Source organism: Gobius niger (assembly GCF_951799975.1).
Source record: "Gobius niger genome assembly, chromosome: 24".
NCBI classification, from domain to species: Eukaryota; Metazoa; Chordata; class Actinopteri; order Gobiiformes; family Gobiidae; genus Gobius; species Gobius niger.
In genome coordinates this window covers 16111427-16123958 of record NC_136875.1, presented here as the reverse complement: position 1 = coordinate 16123958, position 12532 = coordinate 16111427, and the positions used below count along the sequence as shown (strand labels likewise).

The 12532-nt window shown below is 41.8% G+C and overlaps 1 protein-coding gene across 1 annotated transcript in view; it reads left to right on the top strand.

Moving 5' to 3' along the window:
• Positions 1-1105: 1105 nt before the first annotated feature.
• Positions 1106-12532, top strand: part of matr3l1.1 (matrin 3-like 1.1) — a gene marked incomplete at both ends in the record, with an annotated part of 22084 nt that continues 10657 nt past the window's right edge. Inside the window, 3 exons of the mRNA XM_079582451.1 lie at positions 1106-1178; positions 3907-3971; positions 6787-7110. Of these exons, the coding sequence (XP_079438577.1) occupies positions 1106-1178; positions 3907-3971; positions 6787-7110 (462 nt within the window). The remainder of the gene's footprint in view (positions 1179-3906; positions 3972-6786; positions 7111-12532) is intronic.

Sequence of the window (12532 nt, the reverse complement as noted above, 5' to 3'; positions counted from 1 at the left end):
AATGTCTCTCTCAAAATGGCTGTAGTGAATGTCTTGAAATCGGCCTCTGTCTCTTTAAGAACCTCTGAGCCTTTAGACACGCCCCCTCCACACGCTGTCTGTGGCATCAGTGGGGAGGGGGTTCTGCTGAGGAGCAGTGGTTGGTTACTCGGCTGGTGACCAAAGCTCGGAGGCGTCTCCAGGAGGTGGGGGCGTTCCTAGGAGGACTCAGGCAAACCTATCCCTAAAATGGCCGCCATCAGCCAAAAATTCAACAAAAATTCAACAAAAATTCAACAAAAATTCAACAAAAATTCAACAAAAATTCAACAAAAATTCAACAAAAAATTTAACAAAAATTGACAAAAATTCAACAAAAATTCAAAAAAAGGTGACAAAAAAATGACAAAAATTCTACAAAAATTCCAAAAAAATGTGACAAAAAAATGACAAAAATGTGACAAAAATGTGACAAAAATGTGACAAAAACCTATCCCTAAAATGGCCGCCATCAGAGTTTTTACAGATGACTCAGAAATACGTGAATGTGCCAAGGCAACACTTAAGCCATGTTTTTAATGAGGGAGTGACAGAATAACAGGATGTAGAGCTTGAAAAACTCCATTTTGCATAATACCCCCCCTTTAACGTGTGTCGATATGTTTCTTCAAACACATAATAATCCTCAGTTTCCTCAGTTTCTCCCAGCGCCGAGTCGTCCTGGTCCGAGCCATGTCCAGGTTCAGAGGTCCTCCGAGAGACACAGACCACCGCCCGTACTTCCAGCACGAGCCCCCATTCGACGAGCGGGACCGGCCGTTCCGAGCGCCCCCTGGTGGAGACCGACCGCCCTGGCCCGACAGGTGAGAGCCCCGTCTTTACAGTTCATCCAAGCGGCTCAGAGTGAAGTATTTAAACGCTTCCCGCCCTCAGACCGGCGGACTGGCCTCACCGACCTCCTGCTGACTGGCCGCCCCCTCGCCCCGCCGCCTCTGATTGGCCGCCCCCGCCGCCGGCGCCTCGCCCCGCCGGCTCTCACTGGTCACCGGACGGCGCCCTGAGCGTGCTGAGCAGCTGCGGGCTGGACGCCAGGGACCTGTCGCTGCTGTCGGAGCTTCCTGAAGACATGCTGACGCTCAACTCTCTGCCTCAGCTCCTCAGCCAGATCAAGCAGAAGAAGGACCCGTACCTGCCCCCGGGTAAGGCCTCCAGGGGGGGGGGCAGAGGGAGGGGGGCAGAGCAGGTTCACTGTTACAAATATCGACAAACACAGAAAGGTTCATGGCTGATGCTGACCAGGCCTGTCACAATAATCACTGTATCCACTTATGGTCCAATAAATCACAGAAAAACAATGTATTTTTAAAAATTCAACAAAAATGTGACAAAAATTCAACAAAAAAGTGACAAAAATGTGACAAAAATTAAACAAAAATGTGACAAAAATTCGACAAAAATTCAACAAAAATGTGACAAAAATTCAACAAAAATGTGACAAAAATTAAACTAAAATGTGACAAAAATTGAACAAAAATGTGACAAAAATTGAACAAAAATGTGACAAAAATTAAACAAAAATGTGACAAAAATAAACAAAAAAGTGACAAAAATTGAACAAAAATGTGACAAAAATTCAACAAAAAAGTGACAAAAATTCAACAAAAATGTGACAAAAATAAACAAAAATGTGACAAAAATTGAACAAAAATGTGACAAAAATTAAAAAAAAAATGTGACAAAAATTAAACAAAAAAGTGACAAAAATTAAACAAAAAAGTGACAAAAATAAAAAAAAAATGTGACAAAAATTGAACAAAAATGTGACAAAAATTGAACAAAAATGTGACAAAAATTCAAAAAAAAATGTGACAAAAATTAAACAAAAAAGTGACAAAAATTAAACTAAAATGTGACAAAAATGTGACAAAAATTAAACAAAAAAGTGACAAAAATTAAACAAAAAAGTGACAAAAATTAAACTAAAATGTGACAAAAATTTAACAAAAATGTGACAAAAATTGAACAAAAATGTGACAAAAATTGAACAAAAATGTGACAAAAATTCAACAAAAATGTGATAAAAGAGCGGGGCCTAAACACATGTATCATGAGCGCTATGAACCACAGGAGTTTTACATTGATGAAATGAGCCGCGCTGCTCGTCACAAATGCATAAATGAGCCCAGTGCAGGAGAGAGTCTGGTTTTTAAGATAAGATAAGATGAGACTTTATTGATCTCACAGATGGAGAAATTGCATGTAGGATCAGATTATTAGTCAGAATCTGTCACAGATTTGGCATCACGTCTCTCTCAGGTCAGAGACGCCTCCAGACTCAGTGAAATACTGTAATACTGTCTATATTCCAGTATTGTAAATAAGAATTCATTAGTATGATGTCAACAAAAAGAAAAATACTAGGAAGGAAGTAGCAGTAGTAATATTATATATTTTTAATAAGATGTGACACAGATGAGCAGAGTCAGACCTGCTCAGATGATGGAACTGTAAAAAACCAGAGCTTTAGAAAAAGGTGAGACTCAAACCCAAAGATTTATATTTATACACTTGTATATTGCTTGGTAGAGTTAATACATTTTGGGCAGAACTGTGAACTGTTACAGTGAGTTCTTGTCACAAAATAAAGTGCAAATATATAAACATAATTATCGGTTATCGGGACATGCGGAATTATCGGTTATCGGTTCAAATTGGCATTATCGTGCATCACAAATTTTCAGTGGGGAAGCACGACAATGTAAACTTCCCCTGACGTGAGTGCAGGTCCTGGCACTTCCTCGTCTTCTCCACATATATTGCAGTGACTGATGTAAAAAAAAAAATAATAGGAATGAATAGGAAAAAAAAACAAATGTAGAGATGTCAATTTGAAACGTTTGCTGAACATTACTGATATAAGTATGAGAAAAAAATGTATGGCATTTTTTCTGACAGGCATTTTGAGCATTAAAATATCCAAAATTCCCTATAATGAATTGAGCCAGATTAAAATGAATGATTTTTTCAGAGGGGATTTTGGATAATTTGTTTAGTTTTTCAATAAACTAATCATCAGTGAAAAAATCTGTAAAAACTCAATCAGTAAAAATGTGACAAAAATTAAACAAAAAATGAGACAAAAAATCAATAAAAATGTGACAAAAATTCAACAAAAAATAACAAAAAATTGACAAAAAATTGACAAAAAATCAATAAAAACGTGACAAAAATTCAACAAAAAATGTGACAAAAATTCAACAAAAAGTGACAAAAACTCAACCAAAAAGTGACAAAAATTCCACAAAAAAGTGACGAAAAACTCAACCAGCTCCGGGCTGCGGGGGGAGAACATAAACTCCACCGCTGCACTACTGTGCCAAAGCCAATGAGCTAATAATTATCAACCCTAAAATAAGGGTTAGCTTATCGGTGATGGCATCTCCAAGGCCGATAATATCGGCCACCGATAATAATCCTTAAAAGTTAAGTAAAGGTAGCACGGTGGCACAGTGGTTAGTGCTCGTGCTTCACAGCTAGAAGGTCCGGGTTCGATTCCTTTCTGTGGAGTTTGCATGTTCTCCCCGTGTCTGCGTAGGTTTCCTCTGGTTTCCCCTACCACTAAAAACATGTACAATAGGCCAGGATGGTTGAGAGTGCGCATGGGGGACGACGGATGGAAATTAGCCCAAGGCTACAATCCGGTGTGGCGTGTTCTTTAACATGTACTGTCCCGACCAAATAAACTAATGATCCCTTAAAGTCGTCCTGCTGAGTTTCATGGTAATTGCAGCTCGTGTGTCTTAAACTTTTAGAACTTCTAGAACCCGGTTGATATTTTAATTTTGTAAGTTGGTTCAGTGGCATCCACTGGTCCTCAATGTTCTCCTTTATTATCATATTTTAAATAATCTCTGATTTTTACATCAGACTTGAAGCGTTATTGTGACAGGCCTGAAGCTGACAGCGGTTTTAAAGCCCAGAGGTCGACGGCGGTAAGTTTGGTTTATGTTTTACGGCCAGTACATTCAAACAAAGCTCTTCATGTCTCTGAGACGGAAACCACTGAACTCTCACCGGGTGATGATCAACACAAGAGCAGGTCCATCTGAACGACATTTTACAGCAGATATTGTTTCCTTATGTCGTCGTTTGAGTCCTGTTATATCAGATTATTTACTTAAAATGCTTTTCTCCTTGGAAAGAGCAACACCTGATTCATAACCTTAAAGACCCAGAGTCACCTGATCCCCGTCCACTGGGAGGCGGAGTCAGTTTGGACGAGAGAGGAGTCTTATTTTCCCCTGAAGCTGCTGAGGATTGGACTCCGTTTCACAGGTGAATGTTGTTGCAGCAGAAGAACAGCCTGGACTGTGGACTGTACCCCAGGGGTTTGGGCAAGTATGGCTTCGTGAAACCGCTGGGACGTTGTGTTTTTGGCGACCGCTGAGTGAAAAGAAGGGGTTTTTTTGGTAAACGCTGAGGGACTTTCCGGATCTCGATGAACCTCTGGAATCTGTCTTTCTGCTCATGGATTAGAGTTTTGACATTTTGAAAGAAGATTGTTCACAGTCCCCCCGTCCCAAGAACCAGAACCAAAATTCAATAAAAAATCGACAAAAATTCAACAAAAAATTGACAAGAAATTAAAAAAAAATCGTCAAAAAATCGTCAAAAAATCGTCAAAAAATCGACAAAAATCGACAAAAAATCAACAAAAGATCAACAAAAAATCAACAAAAGATCAACAAAAAATCAACAAAAAATCAACAAAAAATTGACCAAAAATCGACAAAAATTCAACAAAAATTCAACAAAAATTCAACAAAAAATTGACAAAAAATCGACAAAAAATCGACAAAAATTCAACAAAAATTCGACAAAAAAATTGACAAAAAATCGACAAAAAATCAACAAAATTTAAAAAAAATCGACAAAAATTCAACAAAAAATCAACAAAAAATCAACAAAAAATTCGACAAAAATTCGACAAAAATTCGACAAAAAATTGACAAAAAATTGTCAAAAAATCGATAAAAAATATACAAAAATTATACAAAAAATTGACAAAAATTCAACAAAAAATTGACAAAAATTCAACAAAAATCGTCAAAAATTCAACAAAAATCGTCAAAAATTCAACAAAAAATTGCAAAAAAATCCACAAAAAATTGAACCGAGAACAGCCTGGACTGTGGTCTGTACCCCAGGGGTTTGGGCAAGTATGGCTTCGTGAAACCGCTGGGACGTTGTGTTTTTGGCGACCGCTGAGTGAAAAGAAGGGATTTTTTTGGTAAACGCTGAGGGACTTTCCGGATCTCGATGAACCTCTGGACTTCACCCTTTGAGCTGCAGTTCTCTGGAATCTGTCTTTCTGCTCATGGATCAGGGTTTTTACATTTTGAAAGAAGATTGTTCACAGTCCCCCCGTCCCAAGAACCAGAACCAAAATTCAACAAAAAATCGACAAAAATTCAACAAAAATTCAACAAAAATTCAACAAAAAATCGACAAAAATTAAAAAAAAAATGTCAAAAAATCAACAAAAAGACAAAAAAAAATCAACAAAAAATCAACAAAAAATCAACAAAAAATCAACAAAAAATCGTCAAAAATTCAACAAAAAATCAACAACAAATCGACAAAAATTTAAAAAAATGTTTTAAAAAAAATCAACAAAAAATCGACAAAAATTCGACAGAAATTCTACAAAAATTCAACAAAAATTCAACAAAAATAAAAAAATGTTTAAAAAAATTCGACAAAAAGTAAAAAAATGTTTTACAAAAAATCTACAAAAAATCAACAAAAATTATACAAAAAATTGACAAATTTAACAAAAATTTACAAAAAATCAACAAAAATTAAAAAAAAATTCAAAAAAAATTCAACAAAAAACCAACAAAAAATCAGCAAAAAATCAGCAAAAAATCAACAAAAAATCAGCAAAAAATCAACAAAAAATCAACAAAAAATCAACAAAAATTAAAAAAAATGTTTTAAAAAAAATCTACAAAAAATCAACAAAAAATCTACAAAAATTCAACAAAAATTCAATAAAAATAAAAAAAATGTTTAAAAAAATTCGACAAAAATTAAAATTTTTTTTTACAAAAAATCAACAAAAAGTTATACAAAAAATTGACAAATTTAACAAAAATTTACAAAAAATCAACAAAAATTGTCAAAAAATCAACAAAAAATCAACAAAAAATCAACAAAAAATCAACAAAAAATCAACAAAAAATCAACAAAAATTCGACAAAAAATCAACAAAAATTCCACAAAAAATTTACAGAAAATTGACAAATTTAACAAAAAATGTCAAAAATTCAACAAAAATTCAACAAAAAATCGAAACGAGAACAGCCTGGACTGTGGACTTTACCCCAGGGGTTTGGGCAAGTATGGCTTTGTGAAACCGCTGGGACGTTGTGTTTTTGGCGACCGCTGAGCCACCGGTGAAAAGAAGGGATTTTTTTGGTAAAGGCTGAGGGACTTTCCGGATCTCGATGAACCTCTGGACTTCACCCTTTGAGCTGCAGTTCTCTGGAATCTGTCTTTCTGCTCATGGATCAGAGTTTTGACATTTTGAAAGAAGATTGTTCACAGTCCCCCCGTCCCAAGAGCCTGCGAGGAACCCGTTGGCAGAGTCTGTTTTCTCCACATTTGAACATCTGCCTCGCGGACACGCCCCCTGCACCCGTACAGTCTTCACTAAACGGTGCAAACTAGCCTCAGGTCGAAACATGGTAAGTCGCCTTCATTTCTCAGCTTTTCTACTTTTGTGTTCATTTGTTTCTCCCCAAGGCCGCGACCCGTTACCCCCCATTGACCAATCACAGGCTCCGTACCCGGGCCCCGCCCTCGGACCCCCGGACGCCGGTTTTGTATCGTGAGCCCGGTCCGTCGCAAAGCGCGTTCGTGGTGGATTACGAGCACCGCACGTCGGACGTGGACTATCGCGGCGCCAAGAGCCCGGAGCGCTTCTCCTCCGCGGACCGGGGACGCTCCTTCGAACGGAAGCCGCCCTCCGTTCCTTCGGAAACCCAGGCCCGGGACTTCCACGGGAAGAGGCCCACGGAGTTCCCCTACTCCTGCTCTCTCTGCGATATCACCGTGCTGTCGGAGAACGTAAGTACCGGCGGCCGGGTGTGAGAGCCGGGCAGGAAGTGACGGTGTCCAGGTGGAGCTGCCACAGACTCACTTTAGATACAAACTATATAAAGAGCCGGGTCAATGCAGCGTCCGAAGGCTTTATGTGAACCATGGAACAGTCTGGACAAAAAGAACCCCCATTTTTAAAACATTAATTGCATAAACGCTCATCAGAGAAACCTCCATTAGAGCTGGGTACCGTTAAAAACATCTAGGTACGACTGGTGTCAAAAAGATGAAAGTTTGGAGCAGGAACCGGAAACAATCGTGTGTTTTCTGGCCTGTTGTGATGCGGATCCTCCAGGGACAGGATTACAGGAAGTCACTTGGGCGTTTCAGCTCAAATAAATGATACAAATTCAAAAGAAATGGAATAAATTAACATCAACGTTCTGTTTTTTTGGTTCCAGACAACAAATATTTTAGTAAACGTATCGGAAAAGGTAATGATCGGATCAGGTATCGAAAAAACAAGTATCGTTAAAGCACCGGTGTTGAAATAACTGTAACGGTACCGGCCCTGATGACCGTGTGCTTTGTGACGGACTTACGCCGCGACGTGGCGCTAGCTTCCTTTTGTAACAACTGTTTCCGGTCTTTGTTTATTCCTACAGAGAGTTATGGCTCGTTTCCACCAGCCCTACCCTTCTCTACTCTACTTGGCCTGGTCTCTACTCTACTTGGCCTGGTTGTGTTTCCACTATTCTGTAGAATCTAATACTGTATCCATGGTTACCAGGGTGTATCCATGGATATGGCTTTGCTTTTGACTGCATCCATTGGAAACAGTACCTGCTTGGCCCTGGTTAGTACCAGGGCCAAGCAGGTACTAAAAAAAGTACCAGTTAACTGTAAAGTGGGCTGGTGGAAACATTTCAAATGCAGGCAAAGTAGAGCAGGGTAGAGTAGAGTAGGGTAGGTGGAACCGAGCCATAACAGACCTGGTTCCTCTGGTCACTCACACAGACCTGGTTCACACTGGTCACTCACACAGACCTGGTTCCTCTGGTCACTCACACAGACCTGGTTCCACTGGTCACTCACAGACCTGGTTCCTCTGGTCACTCACACAGACCTGGTTCCTCTGGTCACTAACACAGACCTGGTTCCTCTGGTCACTCACACAGACCTGGTTCCACTGGTCACTCACAGACCTGGTTCCTCTGGTCACTCACACAGACCTGGTTCCACTGGTCACTCACACAGACCTGGTTCCTCTGGTCACTCACACAGACCTGGTTCCTCTGGTCACTCACACAGACCTGGTTCCTCTGGTCACTCACACAGACCTGGTTCCTCTGGTCACTCACACAGACCTGGTTCCACTGGTCACTCACAGACCTGGTTCCTCTGGTCACTCACACAGACCTGGTTCCTCTGGTCACTCACACAGACCTGGTTCCTCTGGTCACTAACACAGACCTGGTTCCTCTGGTCACTAACACAGACCTGGTTCCTCTGGTCACTCACACAGACCTGGTTCCTCTGGTCACTCACACAGACCTGGTTCCACTGGTCACTCACACAGACCTGGTTCCTCTGGTCACTCACACAGACCTGGTTCCTCTGGTCACTCACACAGACCTGGTTCCTCTGGTCACTCACACAGACCTGGTTCCTCTGGTCACTAACACAGACCTGGTTCCTCTGGTCACTCACACAGACCTGGTTCCTCTGGTCACTCACACAGACCTGGTTCCTCTGGTCACTCACACAGACCTGGTTCCTCTGGTCACAAACACAGACCTGGTTCCTCTGGTCACTCACACAGACCTGGTTCCTCTGGTCACTCACACAGACCTGGTTCCTCTGGTCACTCACACAGACCTGGTTCCTCTGGTCACTAACAGACCTGGTTCCTCTGGTCACTAACACAGACCTGGTTCCTCTGGTCACTCACACAGACCTGGTTCCTCTGGTCACTCACACAGACCTGGTTCCTCTGGTCACTCACACAGACCTGGTTCCTCTGGTCACTCACACAGACCTGGTTCACACTGGTCACTAACTTCTCCCTCTGCGCCGAAACTTAGTCTCGCAGAAAGATTCAAACTGTCGGCAACAGAAAACATTTAGCTCACAGAGAATCACTACGACATGTTTAAACTTTACGCAGGACGCGACGGGACGCCGGTGTTTTATAAGGGTGTGTTCAGACCAGAGAAGTCCTTTGCTTCGCTTGTTTGTTCCGGATCAGAAGCAAACTTTTTTGTTTCGTTTGGTGCAGTTCGTGTTCAGACTGGACTTTAACAAGAGAACTATGTTTTGTAAACACGTGTGTGACGACCGAGGCTCCCATTGGACGGCAACGACCACGACAAGTGAAATAAATAGGAAAATTTGACGATTACTGTGATAATAAAAGAAACGTGAGAGGCTGAACCACTGACCTTTAACCTCAGCTTCACCGGAGCAGCTGAGGAAGAGGAGTTCTGTGTGGATGATCCTCCACTTTAAGTTTTGCGAAGTTTTTTCCACTTTGACACTGCACTGCAACGACCGCGGCTGTTCATTTTCTCGCTAAACACGAGCGCAGTTGTGTTTGTGCATCTGGCCAAATATCCAGGAGCTCCAGGTCTGTCCGCGGCTCATTGTTTGTAGCCTCCGTCCAGTGTTAGCGTTAGCAGCAGTGAAGGCCTTGCTACGGTGGCTCGTTAAGCCCAAAAAGGCGCAGTTGTTTTGGATCAACAGTGGCTTAGATTCACACCTGGAGCGAACTGGACCAGAGTCCGTTTGGAAGCCGGACCGAGACCACCTGAAGAAGTGGGTCTCGGTTCTTTGATTCGTTTGTTGTTTTCACACCTGAATAAAAAATCCGGAGCAGCGTCAAAACGAACCGTGATCCGTTTAAAGTGGAACAAACAGTGCAGGTCTGGACACACCCTGAGAGAGGAACTTGTAGCTGAAGCTGAACGGCCTTTATCACGGCCTGGAGACTGTAGAGACTTGTTGGAGACCAGTTGGAGACTTGAGATCAGGGGAGTCTCCAGAGAGTCTCGGTGAAAACAAACAGGTTTGACTTCAGCTACGACATCATGGTCTCTGAGAGGTTTCCGCCGTCTTCAGCAGTTCTGTCACGAATAGGGACGGGGCACTGTTAAACGGTACCGTACTTGGAACCGACCGAAAAGCTCCGGTCGGGGGAGGTATCGAAAAAACAAAATTCTTTCTGTGCCAGTTTCGGTTCTTTTTCTCTCCAGACCCGCATAGAGTCTAAAAAACATCCACGTATGTGCAGATAATGAGCCGCTTCAGAGCAAACGGAGCGAAGAAAAGCGACACCTCATAGCTCTAACTCACAGGCCTCTTCAGACTCACAAGACGCCAGAACTGGAGGAGCCATGAATTGGCAAATAATAGAGATGGCAGAGCCGCAGTCTGAGCCAGGACTGAGCCAGGTCTAAACCAGGACTTACTCCGGTCGGAAAACCCAGATCTAAACTAAACCAGTTATAAACCAGGTCTAAACCAGGACTTACTCCGGTCCTAAAACCCAGAGCTAAACTAAACCAGTTATAAACCAGGACTAAACCAGGACTTACTCCTGGTCGGAAAACCCAGAACTAAACTAAACCAGTTATAAACCAGGACTAAACCAGGACTTACTCCGGTCGGAAAACCCAGAACTAAACTAAACCAGTTATAAACCAGGACTAAACCAGGACTTACTCCGGTCGGAAAACCCAGAACTAAACTAAACCAGTTATAAACCAGGACTAAACCAGGACTTACTCCGGTCGGAAAAACCCAGAACTAAACTAAACCAGTTATAACCAGGACTAAACCAGGACTTACTCCAGTCGGAAAACCCAGAACTAAACTAAACCAGTTATAAACCAGGGCTAAACCAGGACTTACTCCAGTCGGAAAACCCAGAACTAAACTAAACCAGTTATAAATCAGGTCTAAACCAGGACTTACTCCAGTCGGAAAAACCCAGAACTAAACTAAACCAGTTATAAACCAGGACTAAACCAGGACTTACTCCCGGTCCTAAAACCCAGAGCTAAACTAAACCAGTTATAAACCAGGACTAAACCAGGACTTACTCCGGTCCTAAAACCCAGAGCTAAACTAAACCAGTTATAAACCAGGGACTAAACCAGGACTTACTCCGGTCGGAAAACCCAGAACTAAACTAAACCAGTTATAAACCAGGACTAAACCAGGACTTACTCCGGTCGGAAAACCCAGAACTAAACTAAACCAGTTATAAACCAGGACTAAACCAGGACTTACTCCAGTCGGAAAACCCAGAACTAAACTAAACCAGTTATAAATCAGGTCTAAACCAGGACTTACTCCAGTCGGAAAACCCAGACGTGTTTTCCTTTAGCGAGAGACCCGGAGGCGGAGCTTACGTGCTGTTGGGGCGGAGCTTACGTGCTGTTGGGCGGAGCTTACGTACTGTTGTTTACTTTACAGCAGCTGTAGACGGGAATATCCAGGCTGGTTTATAGAAAAGTGAGCCTCACTCTGTGTTAGACATTGTTGGTACAGTTTTGGTAAATGATCAGTGTCAGAGTGAGGCTCACACCATGTGAGGATCTTTGACGTTTGGAGCTTTCGCTTCGTCAAAGTGCAGTGAGTTTAGAAAAGTTTATCTGAAAGAAACCGTGTCCTGATGTGGATCTGACTCTGCAGCTCAGGAGGGAATAATGTTCTTTCTCTCTTTTATCTCTGCTCAAGGGGAAATTCTGCTCAAAACACAAAGTTACAGGCTCTTCTTCTTCTTCTTCTTCTTCTTCTTCTTCTTCTTCTTCTTCTTCTTCTTCTTCTTCTTCTTCTTCTTCTTCTTCTTCTTCTTCGTTCTTCTTCTTCTTCTTCTTCTTCTTCTTCTTCTTCTTCTTCTTCTTCTTCTTCTTCTTCTTCTTCTTCTTCTTCTTCTTCTTCTCCTTCTCCTTCTCCTTCTCCTTCTCCTTCTCCTTCTTCTTCTTCTGTTTTCGGTCTTTTTCCTGAATGATACTTTTTATACACGTTGTTTTTTATGTAATTAGAATAACACAGGTATCGAAAAAAGCACCGTTAAGGCACCGGCACTGAAAAGCAATCGTTAAAGTAGTGTTACGGTACCCATCCCTAGTGACGAACACTATTCATTGTCCTCAACACGTGAGACGTTTCTGTCAGAGACCAAGGAGATCTCAGAGAGACTCCACACGGCTCTTTGAGATCTCCTTGGTCTCCGACAGGTCTCGGAGACGTTACAGGGACGTCACAGGACAACAGTTTGAGTTCGTGACACAACTGCTCGAGACCACGTAGAGACCTCTGAGTCTGCGCTGAAGTCAGACCTATCTGTTTTCACCGAGACCACCTGGAGCCACGCCTCAAAACATGGCTCTACATGGGAACAAATCAAGGACAGGAAACAGTTGTGACTTTAGGAAGTGAATCC